This window comes from Mastigoproctus giganteus, chromosome 5 (genome assembly GCF_048544385.1).
Source record: "Mastigoproctus giganteus isolate SK-2022 chromosome 5, ASM4854438v1, whole genome shotgun sequence".
In the NCBI taxonomy this organism is placed as follows: domain Eukaryota; kingdom Metazoa; phylum Arthropoda; class Arachnida; order Uropygi; family Thelyphonidae; genus Mastigoproctus; species Mastigoproctus giganteus.
In genome coordinates this window covers 64,371,422-64,399,250 of record NC_143579.1, presented here as the reverse complement: position 1 = coordinate 64,399,250, position 27,829 = coordinate 64,371,422, and the positions used below count along the sequence as shown (strand labels likewise).

General features: G+C 40.2%; 1 protein-coding gene across 7 annotated transcripts in view; it reads left to right on the top strand.

Annotated features, from left to right (window-relative positions):
- The window catches only part of LOC150085455 (uncharacterized), a 1,845,429-nt gene that overhangs the window by 1,453,169 nt on the left and 364,431 nt on the right, over positions 1-27,829 (top strand). For all 7 annotated transcript variants that reach the window (XM_090374043.1, XM_090374041.1, XM_090374042.1 and 4 more), the window contains one exon: positions 4,576-4,773. In XM_090374043.1, the coding sequence (XP_090230169.1) occupies positions 4,576-4,773 (198 nt within the window). The remainder of the gene's footprint in view (positions 1-4,575; positions 4,774-27,829) is intronic.

Sequence of the window (27,829 nt, the reverse complement as noted above, 5' to 3'; positions counted from 1 at the left end):
CTGATGGTTCCCCTTTAAATACTTTTAAAAATTTGCTTAACTTAATTGGGCCCCTATTATCATTCCCTATACTAACAATTGTTTCTCCTGATGTCTCCTGCCCGTTGATATTTTCCTCCCTTTCTCTATCCCTACTGCTGTTCGCTCTCCTTGTAGCCATGACTTATCTTTCGAGGTGGGGTTTATTCTAATTAACTAGCTATTTTCTATCAATACCTTTCTTATTCTATAACTTATTTCATCTAATTCTAAAACACATGAAATTCTAATTCAGTACCCACTTTAACCTTTAACTACTTACTTTTTTTCACTTTTCACTTTCTGGCTCGCCAGCTGAATTTTTTTCTATCAGTTTCAGCAACTGGATTACATATATATATACATATATATTTTTTTTTTTTTTTTTGTCGTTCTGAACTCAGCCTTCCGTCGTGAAGAATTATCCTGGCTGGCTCGCCAATTGTGGGGGTGGGTAAAAAGCTATTTTATTTATTCTGAAAATCCTATTCCTCAAAGAGGCCTACAATTATATTATATTATGTTATATATATATTTTTTTTTTATCCCCTTATTTTAACCCCTCCCACTTTAACACCTGACTTGATTGATTTCAGAAAATTCCCAGACTCACGGGGACCCCTAATATATTAAGGTATTCTTCCACTGGACTGGCTGAGTTTAGAAATGACAGACACACACACAAGAATGTAGAATATACAAATTTGTTTTTTATTGTCATATTATATATAAGAAAATTTCAATAACCTTTAACAGAATACAGTATTTAGTTTGACACTTGTTATTTTACTAATTTTTAAATGTGTATATATCTTGTAATTTACAGTCAACCTTGTTATCAAAAGAACTACTAAATCCTAATACTTATATATATCTACATATATATCACTGTGTCTCTTCATGTTGCTCTACAAAGATTTCAGTAGGTCCGGGCATTTTTTTACCCCTCACAATGCACAATCTGTCTCTTTGCTCCTTAACAGTCCATGTAAGTCAATAAACCACCATCAGCCAATGAACAGACAAAATATAATTTCATAAGTGCTCGTTTCCCAACTTATTAGGAAATACATATATATTCATTCCAGAATCCTTACTTGCAAACATGTCAACAGTCAACAATATCCAACCAATTTACTTAGTTACCTTTCCGTTCAATTAATCCACTATTTCACAATTAGGGCTAGATGCTCATTTAATTGTTTACCTGTTTAATCATTTTCTACCCCAAATAAGTCATACTCACAGCAATTTAACATTCACAATAATTCAAGGACAAAATTTTTACTTCCTACTACAGATTAACTTACTCTTAAATTGCATTACTCTGATCTCTATACTAAATTGAATTATCACTCCTTAAGTATTACACTCGTTCAAATATATATGTATATATATTTAGTACTTTGACATTCTCTCTTAAAACTTATAGCGTCCTCCTAGAGTCCTTTTCATTATTAAATTAGTTCCCCTTTTTACAAATTATATTCTCAGTACTTATTCTAACACTTACGCAATGGTCTGGTATTCCTCCCTGCTCGGTCTCTCTTCCTATCTGCTCGGGTTGAGGACTGGAAAGCGAAAGGTTGCTCATCCGGGGAACACAGTAATCTATCCTGGGTTTCTCTACCGGGTACTGCACGGCTGAAGATAATACCGGATCTTATCTCCTTTCTTCCTCCATCTGCGTTGCGTCCGAGGACTGGGATACCTTCCGGGTCGACTAGTCACTCAACTGCTCAATCGAGAAATTTGCCTCTAGGGCGTTTCACCATTCTTCCTCCATAGACTGCATTACTTCTTCAAAGGAACGATACTTCCGACTCTAGACTTTCACAAAGTAAATTCTTATAATCAATTCTCCCACTACAGCTTCCATCTCCCCAGGACTGCTTCCACCACAAAAACTCCTCTCCGAATGATCAGTATCAATTTTCTCTTCCCTTCTCTCCTTTCTCTCAAATTTCCCACCGCTTTCTTACTGGCCAATCGTTGACTTCCACATCCTTTCATTCGTGCTCCTATTCGTCTCCCTTCATTTCCGTGGGCATGCTTTCTTTTTCCTAGTGTGACCGAACTTCCGATAATCTGGAAAATACTGGTAATTTCTCGAAATTAAACGTAAGTTCCGGTCAGCTAAGAGTGTTTCAGGCTTTCTTTGTGACCTCACCCCCCATTACTACGTCGCCCACACCTGCTAGAGGTCGAACCGTGAAATTTATTAATAGGGCCACTTCCGCACTCAGCGCCCTTTCTATAGTGTATATGCTCCTGTCTTAAGTGGGATTTGTTTCGGTTCATTATAATTACTTTTACTGACTCGCTTAAGGAATTCTTTACAACCGAGATTTAACTAACTGGGTGTGTTTGGACTAACCTTCGAATTTCAGTGTTTCTTAACAAATGATACTTGTCTGAAACTAACTATATACGCCACAATTAATTCTTCCAATATTTAACAAACTTTATTAAATTATTGTAAGGCTGGGTCCTTACAATACCCACGCTTTGGATCTTTCTGATAGATTTTATTCTGGTCATTTTGAAATTGTCTTTCATGATCTCTATTACTTTGCATTTGATTTCTTCACTGGTCGTTTCTCCCCCTTCCCTGGGCCTGAGAATGCCCAGGTTGGGTGTCTTTAGTAGTGGTCCTCTCTTTGCCTGCATTTGTTGTTGTGTTGCCGGTGCATTTGCAGATGTCCTCAGTGTGTCTGCATAGGAGGGAGCGCATTGTTGCATGTTTTTTGATCCACCTTACATGTAGGCTTCTAACTTGGCTGTGGCCCTTTCAGATTCCAGATATGTTTGAAATAATATGGACTCCAGTTTGTTCCGTAGGGTGGCGATTTGACCTCTGATGCCTCCTGACACTGTGTTGCTCTGTTCTTTGAAGAGGTCCTCCAGAGCTGTTCGAAGAATACAGGCTTGGTCCATAGGCTGCCCTTCTGGGAGGGCAAGGTCCAGTAGGAGTCTCTCTGCTTGGTTCCTTCAGGTTTCTCTGTTTGTTGGGAGCCAGTGCCATCCTGAGGGTCCTTCAATTTGCTCTAGCTCCTAGTCTCCCTGTCCGATTTTGGGACTATTTGTTTTCGATTTTTCTTCTTTGCCCTAGGTGATACCCAAGATCCTCCTAGTGTTCAGAGCTAGTTCGTTCGTTATCTGAGTCCAGTTCGGGCTGTCTGTTGGCATTTTCATGGAGTTGTTCCTGCATTGCTATATTCATTTCGGTTCCCAGGTATTGATACCAGTGTGATTCCGTTTAATAGAGGGGAGATCCCTCTTTAGATCGGTATGTTTAATTTTTCTTTCCGCTACCTGGATTGCGAGTTACCGATTTCCATAAATTACCCAATTTTCCAGAATCTGGCTAGAGTTTTGCCACATGCTGCATAACATCGAGGAATAACATGTTTGGGCACATTAGACACAACTTTGTTAATTCGTCGATGCTTATTGACGAGTGAGATTTACAAAGGTTACCAAACTCATCTTTTTGAATTTCGAATTTTATCTTTTTCATGGTGCACGTTGTTGTTGTTTTTGTGCCACAAAAATCAAATCATTCAATCAACAGATGTGCAAAAATATGTCTTCGGACAGTGTGTAGTTGCTTGTTGGAACAAACTGCCATCTGGTGTTGAAGAATTATGTTGGTTGAATAAATTCAGGGAAGAACTAGAATTGCATGCATTCATTATCATTCTGCCAGATCTGTATCCTTCTGATTTCTCTGTAACTTATAGGAGACTTATCTCAGTCACTATTGGGAAATGTTCCAATCTGAGTTTTGTCCAACTACTGAAATTGTTTAAATTATATATGCACTTCTAAGCCCATTTTAATGACATCCTCATATTGGCTATAGCAATAGGTGCAATTTGGCCCTAGCAGCCCTGACACCAAAAAAAAACCCATTCCAACAACAAAACTTAAATTCTAGTTAATATCATAAACTTGATTCCTTCAATTGATGTATGGTTTGTGATTGTAGATGCAGAACTTGAGGCCAGTTTCATGGATTGGCCTCGGTTTACATCAAAACATATATTCAAAACCGGTTTTAATAATACAGTAGAATTGTCAATAAAATGGATAAAATTTGAACTATTGGTTGAGTCCACAGATCCTAATATAATACAGTTAACTGGGACTTGTACATTGTATATAAGAAGGATATGCAGTAATAGAAAGGTGGTGTATGCTTCTGATCAAAAGTTGCCTGATTCTTGTAAGATGGTACCCTGATTTGGAACAGTACACTCTCAGAAGAGCATTGAGTCTGTGGAATGTGAGGTGGTTAATGATAAAGAAAATTGGGAATGGGGGTAATGCTACAGATCACATGGTAGTAAATGACTCAGTATTCAATTTTAATGGGTGAGTGAGTCATTTGTTATGGGAAATTAACTTGCTACTCCGTTTATAAATCATGGAAATTATTTCACTTCTTTAAAAGTAGCTGGTAAGTTTTTTTTCAACTTGTCCATTATCCTTAGTCATTAGATAATGTTTTGCAAGGCAATTAATTTCTGTGGTTTATATTTTTTTTTTTTGCAGACATTTCAGGAAGAATTCAAGAATAGAGCAAACAACCTTGAATCAGTACGCAAAACAGGCAGTGATCTTCAAAAAAGTGCTAGTCCAGAGGATGCTGAAGTCATTAAGGGCCAAATAGATATATTAAACAAGAAATGGGAAGAAGTACTCCAGCTTAGTAGCCAGAGACAAAACCTTCTGGAAGATGCACTTAAGCAGGTATGTATAATTAGTATTGACATTGTCAAAATGATGTAAAAAAGCAAGCTTATATAGAATCAGCTGAAAAATAAATAAATGATGAACATCTATTTTAGAATTTTTCCATACGTCAATTCAGAAGAGCATAATATACACAGACTCAAAGTTCCTTAATAGCCATGCAAAACAATTCTCCACCTACTCACTCGTTATTAAAGCTCATCAGAATGCAGTTGATATGTCTCACAGTGCATCAGCAAAAGGTTTTCTGCTGGATCCCAGGCCATACTAGAATACCAGGAAATGAAATCGCAGATGATGCTGCCAAATGTCTATCCAGCTCAGCCCCAACGAATTCCCTAGTACCCTTCACAGATTATAAAATGAATATATGTAAAGGTCAATGGACTCCTCAGTGGCAAGTGCAATTTCTTAATAAACCACTTCGAATAAAAACTGTACCAAAATTATGGCCTTCTAGTCTCTTCGCAAACAGACAAGAAGAAGTAATCCTAGCCAGAGCCAGAATCGGCCATACTCATTTAACCCATCTGTTCCTTTTGTCAGCAATGACCCTCCTCAGCGTAAGCACTGTCATACACTACTCACAGTCAAACACATACTTCTGTAATGTACTCTATATATAATAATGCTCGACTAGTATCATTCAGTTCTCTGGAAAATTTAAAGGAACCTTTGTCGCTTAGCCATATCATAGGCAAAAAATCAAATCTCACAGAATTCTTCTCCTTCCTAAAATGAATAGGATTGTATAGCCATTTTTAACAGCTTCTAAATCAACCAATGCAGGCAGTATGAACCACTTTCATAAGTGCAATATGGCCTAAGTAGCCATTGCACTTAAAACCTCATCATCATCAACAACAACCTCCACTTCACCTTAGAAAGAAAATGCTGCTCCTCAGTTATGCAGCCAAAATTCAAAGTCTTCCAGCCCATCCCCTTCGACCAATGCTTTCCGTCAGGAAATAGACCAACTGGTATTCGTTTTAAAGATTTATTGCATATCTGGAACATTCCATTTGACAATATACATCAAGAGACTGATGTAGTTGATCCACTCTGGTCTGTAAATCTCATTCACTCTGATACCTATTTTCATCAGTGCAGTCAGAAATGTCTCAATAATGAAAGCATTAAACAACTTGATAAAGGCCATGCATTCAACAATGCTCAAAGTTCCCTAATATATACAGATGGCTTAAAATCAGACTATGCCGTTGGTGCTGCTGCTGTCTTTTCCTCTTTTACAGTTTCCATATCACTAGCAGTTGAATGTAGCAGTAATACTGCAGAATTATAAGCAATTAAATTAGCCTTTGAGAATATTAGCACTTGCCACAATGCTAGCAATGTAATATACACCGATTCCACGAGTGCAGTCTCTGCATTGAACAGTAAGTTTTCAATATCGCATCCCATCATAAAACAAATATTATCCCTTTTAAATCATCTACAATTTAAAAATCGCTCAGTGAAATTTTGCAGGATCCCAGGGAATTCTGTTATCATCACGGGTAATGAGAGACCAGATTAGGCAGCCAAACAACCGAACAGTACAACACCAGCAAAATACCAAGTGCCATATATAGATTATTTAAAACATATTAAAAAAAAAATCTGTTCAATTCAGTGGTCCAAAACCTGGAAGTCACAAATAAACAACAAATTGCTCCAAATCAACGAGAAACCAGAATCATGGAATTCTAGCTACAGGCAAAACAGACAGGAAGAGTTGTACTAGCAAGATTATATATAGGACATACACGCCCAACCCATATGTACCTGCTCGTGGGGATGACCCATCTCTGTGCGTATGCACTGTTCATCACCACTCGCTGTCAGACATATACTCCTAGATTGTATGCATTATGCTCATATCAGAAAAAGTGCTTTCCTTTCACTATCAAGATTACAAGCACCTATATCACTTGTCCATATTATTGATACATCTCACAGAGCATCAGCAAAAGGTTTTCTGCTGAATACCAGGATGATGTGAAAATCGGTACGACTAAGTACATAAATTGTAACATAAGAATAGGCACATTTTGGGCCCAGTTGCCCTTGTGCCCTAAAACATCAATACCAATTGCAGTTGGTACCTCAGTTACCATTGTTTCCATTTATATTCCACTATCTCTACCACTTCCACATTCAGAACTTGGCAACCTTTTTACACATCTCCCAACTCCAATTTGTCTTTTTGGTGACTTTAATGGACATCATCCATTGTGGGGGTCCGCTACAATGGATGGAAGAGGCAAATTGATTGGGACCATAGAGAGGAAGTTGTTCTAGCCCACCTCTGTATAGGACATATTCATCTTATGCATGCATTCTTGCTGAGGGCAGATGACTCTCCTATGTGTGAGGATTGTGACACCTTTTTAAACATATGTCATATTTTATGCAAATGTCCACGATATAGATAGAACGTTTTATATGTTTTTACTCATCTGACTGAGTCTTATACACTCAGTCAGATTTTATCTGTCAGCTGTTTTTAGGTGTTTAAACCAGTAGACCTTTTCTCTTATATTTAAATAAGTTTATATCTTTATACCTTTATACATATTTTTATTACTATTCCTTTTTCTTCTTCTTCTTCTTTATCTTCACCTTCTTCCCATGTTTATATGGGGTTGGCATTTTCATTCCTTAATTCTTTTCCTCCATTCCTTCCTATCCTGGGCTTCCTCTCTCCTCCATCCTCTCTCTTTTAAATCCTCTACCACCCTGTCCTTCATCTCAGCTTAGGTCTCCAACTTTTCACACCTCTTCCCCACATACTCCTCACTTCTTCGTTCCACATATCCAATCCACCTAACCCTAGATTCCTGCATTTTTTTACTCAAGAGGCCCCACCTTAACCATACCTCTGATGTAGTCATTTCTTTTCCTGTCCTTCCTCGTCACACCACACATCCATCTTAGCATCCAGATCTACGCCACTTCCATCTTCTTCTTCTTCTCCTGGGCCCTTGTAATTGCCCATGTCTCAGCACCGTACATCAATGCTGGTCTAACCACAGTTTATTACTCTCTTCCCTTCATTCTACAATTTACTTTCTTATCACACAGCACCCCACTCATCTTTCTCCAATTCAACCATCCACATTGCACTCTATGCTGTATTTCTGCATTCAATCCTCCATCCCTCTCAACATTCGATCCCAGATACTTAAATTTCGAAACTAATGATATCAAGAGTAGGAGACCGGCAGAATTGCTTAACAAGTACAGGTCACTGTTGAAAAAAAGCCGTGAAATAGGGTTGAATTTGAAAGTGTCTGCAATTCTGCCCAGACACGATTTGTAAAAAGGATAGGTGGAACAGGACCAGGGTATGTCTGCCAGGGGCAAAGGTTGATGACGTTGTAGAGCAGATATCATCTTTTAGGGGCACAAAAGGTGATATAGTTGTACACGTTGGCACTAATGATATTAAGAGTAGGAGACCGGCAGAATTACTTAAGAAGTACAGGTCACTGTTGAAAAAAAGCCCTGAAATAGGGTTGAATTTGAAAGTGTCTGCAATTCTGCCCAGACACGATAGGAGGGAGGGAGTATATGATGAGAGCCTTGTCGATCAATTCGGCCCTGGAAAGATTGTGCAAGGCTCAAGGGGTAGAATTTTTTTCAGCCTGGACTGTACTTGTTAACAGGAGAGATTGCTTCTACAGGGATGGGATACACTTAAATACAAAGGGTGCAAGAATATTTGCTGATGATATCGAGGCAGTGTTAGGTGGGTCGGAATACTGCTAGCTTGGGGGGATACAAAGACGAATAGATTAATAGTAGCCACTGGCAGAGGTGAAAGAGATTCTTGCACTGCTTCTGTTGGAATGAGCAGAAGCCTGAAAAACAAGATTCAGGATATTTCAGAGACTGCTGGGAGTCATTGCGGTTCAAGTAAACACATGGGTTGTGTTAGGGTAGCTAAGAATAGAAATAGGTGCATGTATACTTGCGTGTACACCAATGCTAGGAGTTTAGTAAATAAGTTTGATGAATTTGAGGTAGTGCTCAAAACATCAAAGGCAGATATTGTTGGGATATCAGAGACTTGGTGTCACACAGATATAAGGAATGCAGAACTGGAATTTGGGGAGTACAACGTCTACAGAAAGGATAGACTGGATAGGAAGGGAGGGAGGAGGGGGTTATGCTATTAGTTAAGAAATACATAAAATCCAAGGAAGTGAAGCCAGTGGACATCGCTGGACAGTGCAGTGTCGAGTCAGTTTGGTGTGACATAAGCATTGGGAGATCAAAATTGAGAGTAGGAGTGTGCTATAGGCCTAATGACTCTGATGAGTATAATAAGAAACTGTACAGGGAAATAGAGTGGGCCAGTAAATCAGAGAGTCTTATAATGGGAGATTTTAATTTCCCAGATATTGACTGGAGTTTGGGGGCTGGTCACTCACACACTAGCAAGGCTTTTGTGGATTTATTGGATGATTGTTTTCTACATCAGCATGTTCGGGAGGCAACTAGAGGGAGGAATACTCCCTCTAGTTGCCTCCCTCAATGGACCCTCAATACTCCCTCAATGGACACTGCTCATCGTTGATTATCAGCAGTGATTCTTCATGCATTAAGAATCTGCAGATAAATGAACCACTAGGTGGCACTGATCAGTGTGCTGAAGTGGGATTTACTCAAAGAGGTAACTACCATTAGGGGTAAAGGGAAGGGTTATTGCTTTCGTAAAGGCGACTACGATGGACTGAGACAGTATTTAAATTCTATACAGTGGGACCAACTGATGATGTTACCAACAGCAAATGCAAAATGGGAAGCATTCAAAGAACTTATCTTGGAAGCTACTAGGCTTTACATACCAACTAAGAAATATTGTTCAAGGTTTAGGCCTAAATGGATGTCAGATGAACTGATGAGGCATATGGCAGAGAAGAAACATGCATGGGATACATACAAATTAACACATGACACAGAAGCCTATGATAGATACAAGTTGATCTGTAACCAAGTTACAAAGGAGGTTAGGCAGCCAAAGGCAGAGTACGAGAAATCTTCGGCAAGGGATGCAAAGAAAAACAGCAAAGAGTTCTTTACTTATGTAAACTCTAGAAGGAAGGGGATGAATCAGATTGGTCCACTTGATATCGATGGGTCAACTGTTGATGATCCTGCTCAGGTAGCTAACAAACTAAATGAATATTTTGCATCGACATTCACACATGAGGAGTTATTTAGCAAGGGGAAAGCCAGAGGTGTATTCAACTCTAGCAGTAAGCTAGAGAATCTTGTAATAACTGAGAGTAAAGTGGAGCAGAAACTGTTGAAGATAAACACAAGAAAGGCACCTGGGGTGGATGTGATCTATCCAGTTATATTAAAGGAGGCAGCAGAGGAAGTAAGCAAACCCTTAGCCATAATTATGAGAGCTTCCTTGGACTCAGGGGAGGTACCCGCAGACTGGAGATGTGCAAATGTGACCCCAATTCACAAAGGAGGATCAAAGGCTGACACAAGCAATTATAGACCTGTGAGTTTAACTTCTCTTCCAGGAAAATTAATGGAGGCACTAGTTAAAGAAGCACTGCAGGATCATTTAGACAAGACTTCAGTTATAGCTCGGACACAGCATGGTTTTGTTAAGGGGAAGTCTTGCCTGACCAATTTGATTGGATACTATGATGCAGTCACAAAGGAACTGGATGCATGGAATAACTTTGATATTATATACTTGGATCTTAGAAAGGCTTTTGATACTGTTGCACATGGAAGACTTCTGCACAAATTGGAGCAGTGTGACATTGGAGGCAAATTGCTGCTGTGGATAAAGGGGTGGCTGAGGGGGAGAAGACAGAGAGTGGTAATCAATGGACACTGCTCATCGTGGACTAATGTTATTAGTGGAGTCCCTCAGGGCTCAGTGTTGGGTCCATTATTGTTTTCTGTATTCATAAATGATATTGATGATGGTATATCTAGCTTAATGTCCAAGTTTGCAGACGATACGAAGGTTGGCAGGATTGTCAAGGACACTACTGACACTATGCTGCTGCAACAGGATCTGGAAAGGTTGAGCAGATGGGCTGAGAGGTGGCAAATGAAGTTTAACATTGACAAATGTAAAGTACTACACATGGGAAACAGCAACCCCAGAGCAACGTATCAACTCTGTGGTACTACACTGACACTGGTAGAGAATGAAAGGGACCTGGGGGTGGTTGTGCAGGCAGATATGAAGTTCTCTGAGCAGTGCAGACGGGCTGCAAGAGTAGCTCATGGTGTATTGTCAATGATATATAGGAATTTTTCTAGTAGGGATAAGGAAGTGATTATTCCCTTGTATAAGGCAATGGTCAGGCCACACCTAGAGTACTGTATACAGGTCTGGAGGCCTCATTTCAAGAAGGATGTAGAGCTGCTGGAACGAGTACAGAGAAGGGCACCAAGATTAGTGAATGGAACAAAGGGGTGCTCTTACGAAGAAAGGCTTAAGTTTTGCAAATTACAGTGTCTGGAGACTAGGCACCAGCAAGGTGATCTGATAGAGGTGTATAAAGCATTGAATGGTTTGAGCATGCTCAATGCTGATGGGATTCTTCCTCTCGCTCAGAATAATCACCTGAGAGGGCATAAATTCAAATTGAGGAAAGACAGATGTAGGATAGACGTGCGGAAATTTGCCTTTAGCCAGCGAGTGGTTGGTTGGTGGAACAGAATTCCATCCCTTGTCGTGGAAGTTGATAGCCTAAATAAGTTTAAGGCTCAGCTGGACAGGTATTTTGAACGAACAGAGGGGTGAAGTGGAAGTGGTTTTATTTTTTATTTTTATTTTTTTTTTTTTGGCTGATGCTGCATAAGCTTGCTTTCTTGCATCAAATGCCTCTACTAATGCTAATGCTAAACTGATGGTAGCTTTTCCTCCTGCAGTTTTATAGAACTCTCATCTTCTCCATTCAATACCATATATTCTGTCTTTGTTCTACTTATCCTCATGCCTCTCTCTACCAACGCTTTCCTCCATTCCTCCAATTTCTTCTCTACCTTTCCTTGCGATGGTTTGCACAGTACAATATCATCCGCAAACAGCATACTCCATGGTGCTCTACTCTTCACTTCTCTCACCAACACATCCATTACCAGATCAAACAGATATGGGCTAAGAGCTGATCCCTGGTGCAGTCCAACTTCTACAGAGAACCCCCTCAGTCATACCTACACTACTCTTAGCATTGTCCATGCAGCTGCAGCTACAATTCCGAAAACATCTACCCGGTTTCCACCATTTCCAAAAACTTGGTGGAATGCTGAATGCACAGCAGCAAAAAAGGCACAAAATAAAGCTTGGGGGATATTCCGACGATATCCTACCACAGCCAATCTCTTTGCCTTCAAATGTGCATGCGCGAAAGCGCCATATACTCGTCGTCAGAGCCAAAAGAAATTGTGGGTCCGCTTTACATCCACTATTACCCAGTCAACCAGCAGTAAAGCTATCTGGGACAAAATCCGGAAAATGAAGGGTAAATATACATCACACCCTTCATCGGTCCTGGAGTATAATGGATGCGTTATTGCAGACCCAACTGCAATAGCCAATGTACTTGGAGGGACCTTTTCTGCCATCTCGTCAACATCTGCTTACTCCCCAGAATTTCTGGTCTGGAAAGATAAATGTGAAAAGCAGCCAATTAACTTGAAATCAAAAAAGTCTCATCCCTATAACGGGCCCTTTACCACGGAAGAGTTAGAAACAGCTCTAACTCTTACCAAGGCAAGTGCTGCCGGACCAGATCTTATCCATTATGATATGATCAAACATCTGTCTGCAAAATCCATGGACCAACTGATTTTTTTATATAACAAAATATTTCAAGAAGAGCAGTTTCCGGATTCCTGTCAATCCGGAAACTGCAATCGTGCAAAATTCTGGAGAGAATGGTCAATGCCCGCCTTATCTGGTATTTGGAGGCCAGCGGGTTCCTCTCCAGATTTCAGTGTGGCTTCCGTAGGAATAGGTCAACTTTGGACCATTTAATCAGGCTCGAAACTTCCATTCGAGATGCCTTCTTAAAATGAGAACACCTGGTGTCAGTGTTCTTCGATATGGAAAAAGCTTATGACACAACTTGGTGATTTGGAATTTTAAAAGCCCTCTACAGCATTGGCCTTAGAGGTAATCTCCCCAATTTTATTAAAAACGTTTTATGTCACTGTTCTTTCCAAGTCCGTGTAGGATCTACTCTCTCTCGCTCTTTTAGCCAAGAGGAGGGAGTACCTCAAGGATCCATTTTAAGTGTTACGCTTTTTGCCATTAAAGTGAATTCCATCACAGAACAACTTCCTCCAACTGTAAACTGTGCCTTCTATGTTGACGATTTTAGCATATTCTGTCATTCCTGCAACATGAGGGTAATTGAGAGGCAACTGCAACGTGCCATTGACCATTTGAACTCATGGGCAATGAACAATGGGTTCAGGTTCTCTCCACAAAAGACTGTTTGCATGCATTTTTGCAGAAAGCGCAATCTTCACCCTGAACCTGAACTGAGGCTTGGACAAAATACTATCCCAGTAGTACCTGAGACTAGATTTTTGGGGCTTATATTTGATAAAAAGCTGACCTTTCTAGAACACATCCGTCAACTACATGCGAAGTGCACGAGAGGCTTGAATATCCTACGTGCAATCACCTCACATTCTTGAGGCGCTGACCGATGTACCCTTTTGCGCCTCTATTGTGCACTCATACGATCTAAGATTACGGTTACCAGGTATACGCATCCTCTAGACTCAGCGTACTCCGATGGTTGGATCCCATCCACCAACAGGCGATCTGTATTGCCACTGGAGCATTTCGAACTTCTCCTGTCCATAGCCTCTATGTCGAAGCAAATGAGCCCTCGTTATCGCTTCGCCAGAAACAGTTGTCTCTACAGTATGCTTTAAAACTGAAATCCCTGCCAGACCATCCGACGTGGACACCCGTTTTTGAGCCACGTGGGGCAAATCTGTACAACATTCGCCAGACTGCCAATCAACCATTCGGTATTCATATCCAAAGGCTACTCAATGATTTGAACATCACATTAGACAATGTTGCCCCATCACCAGGGCAACCTTTTCCACCCTGGCATGCTCGTGTCCCAAACTGCAACTTCTCCCTTAACAATTGGAGAAAGGACAATACATCATCCACCGTCTACCTGCAGCTCTTTTTAGCTGAGCGCTCGGAACATGCTGACTTCTTGCCCATCTATACAGATAGCTGCAGGTCCGACAGACATTTCTGACCTCGAGCCGTTTTCCCAGACACCACGGTATCTGAGCAAATCTCCAACGAATGCAGTGTGTTCACTGCAAAGCTGCATGCGGTTGAGCTAGCCTTAGATCGTATACAAACCACCCACCACAAAAAAATATATTATATATACCGATTCTCTGAGTTCATTGCAGGCTTTATCATCGATGAGGTTCAACCCTCATCCTGTCCTGACCCGGATACAGCAGTAGCTGCACTCCCTTGCACAATTCAAATTTGATGTTCGTTTCTGCTGGATCCGGCCCCGAGTGCCAAGCGATATTAGTGACCACAGCGCCTTTCATAGTGATTATCTGATACGCTTTACTGTATATACGTTTCTCCTGAGTTTTGCAAGTCCGTTAACTCTTGAGCATTATAATTGAATAGATCTTTCATATTATATAACCCAGAAAGGAAAGTACCTTTCTTTAACCCCCTTTTTATTTTTCGTTAATACTAACCTTCACTTCGCTTGGGTCACTAGGTGGCACCGCTCTTGCCTCCACGTGGCGGGGCTGGTAACCTGGGAGAAAAAGATAATCTCCCGGGGCCAAAAAGAGCATGTCATGAGTAAATCAAACTCAGACTTATCTGGGCTGTCAGATGCACCCCAGACATCAAAAAAGAAAGATAGTTCTATTGCAGGAACTTCAAAACGGCAGAAAACTGACTCTGACATCTATCCTTCTCCAGCTTTTCTGATCATGCACTCAACTGGTGAAAATGCAATTGGCAAAATCTCGCCATTTAGAATACAAAAGGAATTAGAAAGCAGAGCTGGAGCTCCTAAGTCTGTAAAAAGACTAAGGTCAGGAGATATTCTGATCAAGACCTCTAATAGTAAACACTCAGAGCGACTCTTGAATATTAATCTCTTTGCTGGAATACCAGTTACTGTGACACCCCATAGATCACTGAACACCTCTAAAGGAGTGATCTCTGATTGGGATTTAATAGATGTGTCCGAAGAGGAGATGCTTGAAGAACTTAAAGAAGAAGGCGTTATACAGGTCAAGAGAATTTCCACCAGAAAAGGAGTTCTGACTCCTACACGCAATCTCATTCTGACCTTTAATACACCACATCGCCCAGCATCCATTAAGGCTGGATATCTGGTCTGTAATATCAGACCTTATATTCCAAACCCACTACGGTGTTTCCGATGTCAGAAGTACGGACATTCCCAGACAGCTTGCCGGGGAACTCCTGCTTGTGCAAAGTGCGGGTCAGTTGAACACAACTGCGAAGCCTGTACTGCTCCCCAACCGATATGCCCAAACTGCAAAAAAGATCATCCCGCTTACGCCAGAACATGCGATCGCTGGAAAACTGAGAAACTTATTCAGATTTATAAAACCAATCATAATGTGTCCTATCAAGAAGCAAAGCAAAACGTCTCACCACCAACCCTTGCAAATAGATCTACGTATGCTCAAATCACCAAAAAATTCCAATCAACCGCATCGCAAACTGAACTAACAGTACCCCCAAAAGAGTCTTTCTCGAACTACGTAAAAACACTGTACAATGCAACTCAAACTCAGGCAGTCAATACGCCAGTTTCTATACCAATTGAAAATCTCCACTCCCCGGACGAAGGACGCAAAGAAAAACAAATCGTTACTTCTGGTCACCAACAGGAAATGGATACTAAGGAAATACCCCGAGATGACCCGGTCCTACACATTTTTGTAGAAGAAGACATGGAAACAGCCCTACTTTCGAAAGAAAGACAAAAACAAGAGTGAAAAACAGAGAACCGCAGCACCAAGAAAACGCTCGGAAAGTCTAACTAGAGATAAACAATGAACACAATAATTCAATGGAATTGTCGTGGTTTCTGTGCCAATATTAATGACCTATACGACCTTATCTCTAAATACACACCAATATGTCTCTGCCTCCAAGAGACATATTTCAAACCTCAAGACACACCAAAATTGTCTTATTACAATATCTTTAGAAAAGATAGAACCGATCAAAATACTGCACATGGTGGTGTAGCTGTTATAACAAACCCATATGTTCCTGTCAAACAGGTCTTACTAAACCCTCTCCTCGAGGCAATAGCGGTCCGTGTAGCTGCTGAATTCCATATTACAATCTGCTCCTTATATATTCCACCAAGCTTTTCCATCCAACAAAATGATCTAAACAACCTCATAGCTCAACTCCCCACACCTTTCCTCATTCTGGGAGACTTAAATGGTCATCACACACTATGGGGTAACAACAATATTGACCAAAGAGGAAAACTAATTGAAAAATGTTTAGATGATAACAACCTTCTCCTTCTAAATGACGGGTCACCTACTTATGTTCACCTTCCTTCTGGAACATATACTGCAATAGACCTGTCTATCTATTCTGCAACTTTGTATCCTACTCTAAAGTGGACGGCAAACAATGATCCACTGCATAGTGATCACTTTCCCATTACAATTGAATTACTAAATAAACCCTCTTATCATCTTACTAGAATTCCTCGGTGGCTAATTGATAAAGCAGACTGGGAGATGTATAAAAATTTAGCTAAAGTGGACCCTGAAATTATACAAAAATCCCCAACCAGGGAAGCGGTTGAGTATGTCACAAAAACTATACTACACGCAGCAGGACAAGCTATACCAAAATCCTCCTCAAAATTACCTGTACACCCAAAAATATGGTGGAATGACGAATGCCGTGCAGCAAAAAGAGACCAAAATAAAGCTTGGAATACTTTTAGTTGCTATCCAACCACAGCTAATCTCATTCAGTTTAAACACGTTAGAGCAAGAGCCAGGTATGTTAGACGCAGTAATAAAAAGGCCGCTTGGATTCGCTTCACTTCAACCATCAATCAAGCAACTCCCACACACAAAATTTGGAAAACAATCAGGAAAATGAGTGGTAAATATCAAACAACACCTCGGCCTATCATGGAATGGAGAGGGCAGAACATTTCTGACCCTACCCAAATTGCCAATATACTAAGAGAAACCTTTTGCCAAAACATCAGCAACTGAAAGTTACGTACCAGCCTTCAGAAGATTCAAAGCAAATTCAGAAAAACAAAAGTTAAACTTTTCTTCAAAAGCAGAAGAACAATATAACTTACCATTCACTATCCACGAACTACATAGGGACATCTAGGCATAGCGCTGTAGGACCAGATAATATCCATTATTCGATGATACAGGAACTAAGTGCTGAATCACTGCAGTCACTTCTTGATCTGTTCAATAGGCTCTACCGGGAAGACACATTCCCTGAACAATGGCACCACGCTACAGTCCTTGCATTCCTTAAACCAGGAAAAGACCCGACAAACCCTACTAGCTATAGACCCATTGCCTTGACCAGTTGCCTTTGCAAAATTCTGGAAAAGATGGTGAACCGTCGACTGATATGGTACCTGGAAAATTTCAATCTCTTACATTCTGCACAATTCGGCATTCGACAGAACAGATCAACACTAGATATACTAGAAAAACTAGAAAATTCCATTCGGAATGCATTCCTTAGATCGGAACACCATGTAATGGTTTGCTTTGACATCAGCAAGGCCTATGATTCCACGTGGAAGTATGGAATACTCCGCGAATTACACCGCCATGGACTTCGGGGCCATCTCCCGATTTTCATACGCAACTTCCTAGACAAGCGAACTTTCCAGGTTCGATTTAAAACTTCACTGTCGGAACTATTTTTTCAAGAAGAAGGAGTTCCCCAGGGCTCTGTACTTAGTGCTACACTCTTTATAATTGCAATAAACACCATTGCTGAACAACTTCCAAACACTATCGATAAGGCACTGTTCGTAGATGACCTTAGTATTTTTTGCCATGCGAAAAACATGAATACGATCGAGAGACAGTTACAAGGGGCAATAAATAAGATCAGTACATGGGCACAAACCAATGGTTTTCAGCTTTGTTCTCAAAAAAACGTTGTGCATCCATTTTTGCCGACAACGTAAATTGCACCCACACCCGGAACTACAACTGCAGGGACAACCAATAGCAGGCCCCGGGTGCCAAGCGTTATTGTGATCAAGCGATTCTCTGAGCTATTTACAAAGCGTTTTCTCACTGCGACAGTTCTTGTTAATTTGGAAAGTTTTTCTTACGTTTAAAGTTATTTATTGTTAACTTACTCTTACGAACTGTAAGTAAGTTACAGAAAGGAAAACCACCTTTCTTATTTCTTTCCTTAAAACTAACAAACTAACTTACACCGCTTGGTCACTCTAGCGGCACTGCTCCTGCCTCCCCGTGGCGGGGCCGGTAATCTTGGCAGAAAAGGCTCTCTGCCAAGGGCTAAAAGGAGCAAACATGGATCACGAAGTCCGTAATCCATCTGTTGAGCCTCATGCCTCAACTTATTCAAGGACAGATCAAACTGACTTTGACAGTTCCCATCCCAAGAGACAAAGAACAGAAGGATCCAAAAAGGAAACACCACTGTTTCTTATTATACATTCTCAAACAAGTCAACAAGTAGGTGCACTTTCTCCATTTCTTATCCAGAAATGTCTCGAGAATGCTGCTGGACCGCCTAAAATGGTGAAAAGACTCCGCTCTGGAGATCTACTCATAGAGACAATGAATAGCAGGCACTCTGAAGCCCTGCAAAGAATTTCAAAATTCGCGAATATTCCTGTGACAGTTACTCCACATTCCACCTTAAATTCATCCAAAGGGGTGCTGTCTGAATGGGACTTAATAAATGTTACCGAAGAGGAATTAGTCCAAGAGCTACAAGATCAAAAAGTTGTACAGGCAAAGCGAATTAAAATCAAGAAAGACGGTGAATTAGTTCCCACTCGCAGTGTTATACTGACCTTTTCTACGCCAATTCTTCCAGCTACAGTTAAGGCTGGATATCTGAACTGCCATATTCGACCTTATATCCCCAACCCTCTCAGGTGCTTCAAGTGCCAAAAATTTGGCCATGCTCAAACAGTGTGTAGAGGGGTTTCAGTGTGCCCCAACTGTGGATCTAAGGAACACACACAAACAGACTGCCCAGCAGAAACATCAGTATGTCCAAACTGTAAAGGTAACCATCCAGCTTACTCGAAAATCTGTGAAACCTGGAAAACTGGAAAGAAGATTCAAAAGTACAAAATAGACAACAAAGTGACTTACCAAGAAGCAAGGAAACAAGTTTTACTCTCAGTACCGAAACTCACATATGCAGCCGCAACACAAAAACACAAATCGGAAGGAAGTCAAACTGAAGTGTCCATACCACCAGCTACATCCATTTCCGATTGGGCACGAGCTGTCCTAGCGAGTCCGCTGGAGTCCCCTAAAGAACATGTAAAAGACCAAGCAAATAATACCCCAGTCACCGTACCACCAACTATTACTCCATCACCCTTAGATAATGAGAGTAGGAGAAATATTAAACCTCAAAAGATTCTAACCGCAGATATGGAAATCGATGACAAAACTAATAACGATGAAACATTTTTAGAACTACATGCTGAAGAAGACATGGATACTGCACGACCCACTTTCCCGAGAAAAGATAAAATAAAATTGGAACGCCATAAACAGATTGGATCTAAAAAACAGTCAGAAACACCTACTTCAAAAACTAAATAATGGACCAGTTGATTCAATGGAATTGTAGAGGCCTCCGTACCAACATAGATGATATTCACGACATGATAAATCAGCATCATCCAGTAGGCATCTGTCTACAAGAAACGAATCTTTCTCCGCAAGTAACACTGTCAATTAAAAACTATACAATATTCAGGCATGACAGGATCTCTCCACATGGTGGTGTAGCTATACTGATTGATAGTAAAATCCCTTCCAGACGTATACCCCTACAAACCACTTTAGAAGTTGTTGCAGTACGCCTTGCTCTTGGTAAAACGCTTACACTTGTATCAATATATATCTCACCAAATCAGAACTGCTCGATAACTGAACTAAATGACCTTATCCTACAACTACCCTCTCCGTTCTGCTTGTTGGGCGATTTTAATGCGCATCACCAGTTATGGGGATCCTTACAGACAGACAATCGGGGACGCACGATAGAGGCTTTTCTTGTAAAGAATAATCTCACTCTGCTTAACACAGGCTCCCACACCTATGTCCATTTTCCAACAGGCTCAACCTCTGCTATAGACCTGTCGATATGCTCACCCACATTATTTCCTGACATCGATTGGAGAGTCTCAGAGAACCCATTAAATAGTGATCATTTTCCTATAATCTGTAAGCTCTGCACAAGGACAAACTTACCAGTAAGCAGTCAATCTAAATGGAAATTCTCAAAAGCTGACTGGAATAAATATGCATCTAGTATTACACTAGAGGATGATATTATCCAACATCACTCCATTGATAACGCCGTTAAACATATCACAGAACAAATCTTGACAGCTGCTGCTACTACCATTCCTCGAACTTCAAATAAAGGATCCAAACACAAAAACTATTGGTGGAATTCAGCATGTAACACTGCTAAGAGAGAGAAGAACAAGGCGTGGAATCAGTTTCGAAAGAATCCAACCGCTGCTAATCTCATTACATACAAGAAACTAAAAGCCCATGCCCGCTACACCCGGCGAAAAGCTAAAAAGGAATCTTGGATTCGTTTTGCTTCATCTGTCACTAAAGACACAAGTGCAGGACTTATCTGGCGAAAAATAAGATGCCTCACTGGTAAGTTTCCATCTATTCCTTCCCCAATCATTGTCCATAAAGGACAGGAGATCACCCTTCCAGAGGATATTGCAAACATCCTCGCGGAATCTTTTGCTCGCCATTCTGCCTCAACCGCATATGATCAAACTTTCCTAAAAGCCAAAACAGTAACTGAAAAATATAAAATAAATTTCGGAACGAAGTCAGCCCTCTCTTACAATAAACCACTAACCATGTATGAATTAGAAGAATCCTTAAAAAATTCAGCCAATAGTGCACCTGGTCCAGACGGCATATATTACCTAATGTTAAAGAATCTAAATGAGGGCACACGCTACTCCATCCTAAAACTTTTCAATCGAATATTTGTTGCAAATTACTTTCCTATTTCCTGGAGACATTCTGTTGTTCTACCCATTCCAAAACCAGGAAAAGACCAATCAGACCCGCATAATTATAGACCAATCTCACTTACTAGCTGTCTGGGTAAAACTCTGGAAAAAATGGTACACAGTCGCCTCACCTGGTATCTTGAAACTCAAACTACTATGAACAACGATCAGTTTGGTTTTCGTAAAAACAGGTCTACCCTAGATCTTATGATTAAGGCTGAGGCAAATGTGCGAAATGCATTCATAAAGAATGAACATCTGGTCATGGCGAGCTTAGATATAGAGAAAGCTTTTGAAACCACGTGGCGTCATGGCATCCTTCGTGACTTACATGCCCTAGGACTAAGAGGGCATTTACCATCATTAATTCAGAGCTTTCTCAAATATCGAACCTTTCAGGTTCGTTTTCAAAGTTCACTCTCGAAAATCTGCATACAAGAGGAAGGAGTCCCACAAGGGTCAGTCCTCAGTGCCACACTCTTCGCAGTTAGAATACACACTCTAACAACAGCAATCCCGAATTCAGTAGAAACTTATCTTTATGCTGACGATCTCACTATATCCAGTCACTCACAAAATATGTTCTCCATTGAAAGGAAACTCCAACTGTCAATAAACAAAACGCAATCATGGATGTTACAAAATGGCTACCGACTATCTCCTCAGAAAACTTTTGCTATACACTTCTGCAAGAAACGAAAACTGCACCCTGATCCTGAATTGCGCCTTGGAAATCATGCTATTCCAGTCAGTGACAATATTAAATTCCTAGGTTTAATATTGGACAAGAAATTAAACTTCCTGAAACACATACAGCATGTACGAACTATTTGTTTGAAAAAAATGAATATCCTTAGAGTTCTTTCTGCAATATCCTGGGGAGCTGACCGATACTCCCTTCTCCACTTATATAAAACCATAATCCGACCCAGATTAGACTATGGTGCACCTGTATATGACTCAGCTAGAAAGTCAGCATTACAGTCCCTAAATACCGTTCAACATAATGCACTTAGAATAGCTCTAGGTGCCTTCCGAACATCTCCAGTGCATAGTCTATATATTGACGCACATGAACCTCCATTATCCTTAAGGAGACAGATGCTGCTGCTTACGTACGCTGCAAAACTTCGGAGTATGCCCTCACATCCTATCTGTCCTTACCTCTTTAACCCGTCTTTCATAAATTTCTACAGGAATAAACCAAATGAAAATAAACCTGCCGGAATCAGATTGAACTATGTTGCTCAGTATTGGAGTGTCCCACTCGACAATATCCACCAAGATACCGGAGAAATAGAGCCTCCATGGTCCACTTTTAAAACTTTATGTGATGACTATTTTAGAAAATGGGGAAAACAGGCGCTGAACAATGAAAATGTACAGCAGCTACATTTAGCTCATGCATCAGCAAACAAACATTGTCTGCAAATATATACTGATGGATCCAAATCTGATACAGATGTGGGCGCTGCTGTAGTTCTTCCCACTTGTACAATCTCTCAAAAACTTTTCCCAAGTTGCAGTATTTACACCGCCGAACTTCATGCAATAAAAATGGCTATCGAACACATCAAAAACAGGTCTAATGAAGAGATAATAATCTATACCGATTCCTTAAGTGCAGTAACCTCTTTACAACATAAATGTCCAAACTCTCACCCTATCCTGAAAGAAATCAGAGCAGAGTTAATTAATCTAACAGAGCATAACACAGACGTAAGATTCTGCTGGATTCCCGGGCATGCTGGAATCCAGGGAAATGAAAAAGCAGATCAAGCAGCAAAAAATCCAATCAACCCAATGTCTTCACTTGCCTCGTTTCCTTATATGGACTGTAAACTCATCATAAAACAGTTATGTATTGACCAATGGACATCAGTATGGCAGCAACAGACCCATAACAAACTTTTTCAAATAAAGCAAAAGCCACAATACTGGAAATCTAGTTCGCGATTAAACAGACGAGAAGAGGTTGTTCTTGCAAGGACACGCATTGGCCATTCCCATCTGACCCACCTCCATTTGTTAACAGGGGATCAACCTCCTCACTGTCAACATTGTTCTGCCCTACTTACAGTGAAACACATTCTCCTCGAGTGTCCCTACAATCATGCTGCTCGACAAACAAATTTTAAATCTGTTTTAACTCAAAACATTTCATTACAGATGAATCATATTCTCAGTGATGACGCAAATTTATCCGATTTATTTAATTTTTTAAAACAAATTCATTTATATGAACTTATCTGACATATGACTGAAAAAAAAAAAAAAAAAATATATATATATATATATATATATATATATATATATATCATTTGCAGAATTACTGTGACAGGCACAATTTGGCCTTAGTTGCCCTTGTGCCAATAAACTCCCATTAAACCAACCAACCAATAGCAGTTCAACCCAGCATACGATTCTTAGGAATCACCTTAGATCATAAGCTTACATTCCTGGAACATATTAAAAGACTAAGAACATCCTGCCAACAAAAATTAAATATTATCCGGGTTCTCTCAGCAACAAAGTGGGGAGCTGATCGCCTTACCTTATTACGGCTATACAGATCTTTAATAAGATCAAAACTTGACTATGGGGCACCAGTGTATAGCTCAGCAAGGCCTAGTGTCCTTCGCTGGCTTGATCCTCTCCATCATAGTGCAATACGCATTGCTCTAGGAGCATATCGCACGTCTCCAATACATAGTCTATATGCCGAAGCTCACGAACCCCCTCTCTCTATCAGAAGGCAACAACTTATATTACGCTATGCATATAAAATAAGATCTATGCCTGAACACCCAAATTGGGAATTACTTTTCACCCCCCAACACAGCAGGTTATACCATAACCACCCTACTGCTAACCGACCATTAGGTATAAGAATAAGACATCTTCTAGAAGAACTTAATCTGAGTTTTGATAATATCTCAAACACCCCTCCACTATTCCTTGCTCCGTGGAGCATTACTCCACCTTTATGTGATAAATACCTTAATAAATGGGATAAATCTGCACTACATAAAGAAAATTTCTTGAAATTGTACCTTGCAGTGGTGGAGCAGTTTCCAAACTTTGTTGTAGTTCATACAGATGGGTCAAAGAATGACACCCACGTTGGAATCGCCGCAGTTTTCCCGAGCATAACATTGGCCTACCAACTGCCACATGAGTTCAGTATATTTTCTGCCGAACTATTGGCAATTCAGGTAGCACTGAAGCATATCGAGACCAATATTGAAAACAGTATAATTTTCTCTGATTCTCTAAGTGCACTTCAAGCCCTGGAAAACACCATGAACATCACCCACCCAGTCGTAAAAGAAATAACAAACTCTTTATATACCTTATCTGAGCTTGGAAGAACCATACATTTCTGTTGGGTCCCAGGACATATGGGAATTCCAGGAAATGAATTAGCAGACAATGCCGCAAAAGTGGCCGACTTACCACCTGATGTACAGTGGAGAGTTCCACATCAAGATTATAGACGAATAATACAGGAAAAATGCATGTACCAGTGGCAATCAACGTGGCAAAACCAACTTGAAAATAAGCTTCGAAGTATCAAGCCAAATCTTGAGCAATGGCCTTCAAGTCTCAGTGCAATTCGACAACAGGAGGTAATACTAGCTCGTCTCCGTATAGGTCACACTAATATTACTCATGGTTACCTTTTAAGAGGGGAGATTCACCCCCAGTGTGATCACTGTAAAACAGTGCTTTCAGTGAAACATATCCTTGTGGAATGCACAAAATTTGCAATAGAACGCCAGAATCACTTCAATCCAGCCTCAACTGAAGAACCACTAACGCTTAGTTCACTTTTGGTCAATAAAACAGATGTCTCAAAGATTTTTAACTTTCTCAAAGCAATCAATGTATACCACCTCCTTTAGCTAGTCAACAATCAGTTTCCTGACTCTCGATCCATAAAGAAATAGGATAAATACTAACCTATGTATGGCGCATTATGGCCATAGACGCCCATGCGCCAAAAAATCCCCAAACAAACAAACAAACAAACTGCTGGATCCCAGGCCACATTGGGATCTCAGGAAATGATTTGGCAGACACTGCAGCCAAATCAGCGAACCTGTTTAACTCTTGCCTGTCAGTCCCCTATACAGACTACAGGCAAGTAATTCGAAAGAAACTGGTATCCCAATGGCAACGCTCTTGGCATGGACAGACTACAAACAAGTTATATGAGATTAAGCCTGTAATTGAACATTGGCAGTTTAGTCTGCGCAGGAACCGAAAAGAGGAAGTTGTTCTATCTCGGCTCCGCATAGGACATTGTCACTTGACACATTGCTATCTGCTGAGGGCAGACGATCGTCCTATGTGTAGAAATTGTTACACCATTTTAACAATCCGTCATATTTTAATTGAATGTCCATCCTTTTATAATGACCGCCGTTTATGTTTTAGCCATCTGTCTGAACCTTATGCACTCAGACAGGTTTTATCCGACAATGACAACGTGTCAGCTATTTTTAAGTTTTTACAACTTATTAATCTAGATAATTCTATCTAGAATATTTTTATCGTTTTATGCTATATGAACATTTTATATTGTATAATCTTTTACAATAATATACAAATAATTTAAATTTTATATTCTACATCTTTTTGACTTGGCGCATTATAGCCTTAGATGCTAATGTGCCATAAAACTCTAAAACAAACAAACAAACACTACTCTTAACCTGAGTCACTGCTCCCTTGTACATTTCCCTCACAAGCCTTACGTACTTTTCTGATACATCCTTCTCCCTCTTGCATCTCCATACCTCTTGTCTGAGCACTCTATCATATGCTTTTTCCAGGTCTATGAATGCCATGTGCAACTCTACTTGCATCTCCCTGTATCTTTCCATCACCTGCCTTAAAGCAAAGACCGCATCTGTTGTTCCTCTTCCCGGCATGAAACCAAACTGTTCCTCTCCTATTTCCATCTCCTGCCTTATCCTTCCTTCCACAATTCTTTCCCAGATCTTCATCGAATGAGACATTAACTTTATTCCCCTGTAGTTCCCACATTCTTGCACATCACCCTTTCCTTTATAGATTGGCACAAGTATACTTTCCCTCCACTCATCGGATATCCTCTCCTGCTGCCACAGTTTTTCCATAAAGTTCCATAGGATATCGAACCCTTCTTCTCCCAGACTTCTCCATACCTCTACTGGTATCTGATCAACACCTACTGCTTTCCCCCTCTTCATTTTTCTGAGTGTGCTTTCCACTTCTTTCCTGCTTATGCCTTCCACTACTCTTTCATTCATCTCTCCATCCTCGCATAATGCCCTTGGCTTTTCCTCATTTAATAACTTCTTTAAATAGTCTTTCCACCTTTCCTTAACTTCTACTGATCCTGTATAACCACTCCCCTCATCTTTTATCTGTTTTATTGATGAGAAGTCCTTTGATGCCTTGTCTCTCACTTTGGCTATTCTCATCAATTGCCACTAAGAACATCCTGCCAACAAAAATTAAATATCATCCATGTTCTCTCAGCAACAAAGTGGGAAACTGATCGCCTTACCTTATTAAGGCTATACAGATCTTTAATAAGATCAAAACTTGACTATGGGGCACCAGTGTATAGCTCAGCAAGACCTAGTGTCCTTCGCTGGCTTGATCCTCTCCATCATAGTGCAATACGCATTGCTCTAAGAGCATATCGCACGTCTTCAATACATAGTCTATACCAGGGGTCGGCAAACTTTTTTTGGAAAGGGCCAGATCGTAAAATTTTTAGGCTCGGCGGGCCAGGTAGCAAGCTCGAAGATATTTACATGGGTAATTCTACTCATAGAGCAACAAAAAAAAAAAAAAAAAAAAAAAAAATAGGTTCAAAATCTTTTTATTAGGAAGTGATATTTTACATAATATTTATACACATGCTGACACTTACAAAAAAATGAATAAAATATTTCCAATTATTAATAAACGTATTATAGAACTGGTTAAATTTTGTACTAATGCGATGAATGTAATTGTTTTTTCTGAGATAATATTTCATCATACTGGAGTTCAAAGTTAGTATTTCCTATCATTAAAGTTGTTTGCAAATTGTCATCCGTTAACAATGATCTGTATTCCGATTTTACATATTTCATTTTCGAAAATGTCTTTTCACATTGGTAAGTACTCCCAAATACAGATATGAATCCCCGTGCATATGATTGGCCCCTAGTGCCAAGCGATATTAGTGACCACAGCGCCTTTCCAGAGTGATTATCTAGTACGCTTAACTGTAAATACGTTTCTCCTGAGTTTCGAAAGTCCGATAACTCCTGAATATTATAATTAAATAGATATATTCAAATACTATAACCTAGAAAGGAAAGCCACCTTTCTTTAACCCCTCTTTTATTTGTAGTTAATACTAACCCTTTTCTTCGCTTGGGTCACTAGGTGGCACCGCTCTTGCCTCCCCGTGGTGGGGCTGGTAACCTGGGAGAAAAAGACAATCTCCCGGGGCCAAAAAGAGCATATAATGAGTAAATAAAACTCAGACTTATCTGGGCTGCCAGATGCAACCCATATACAAAAAAAGAAAGACAGTTCCACAGCAGGAACTGCAAAGCGCGAAAAAATTGAGCCAGAGACCTATCCAATTCCAACCTATCTGATCATCCACTCAACTGGTGAGAATGCAGTTGGCAAACTTTCTCCATTTAGAGTTCAAAAGGAATTGG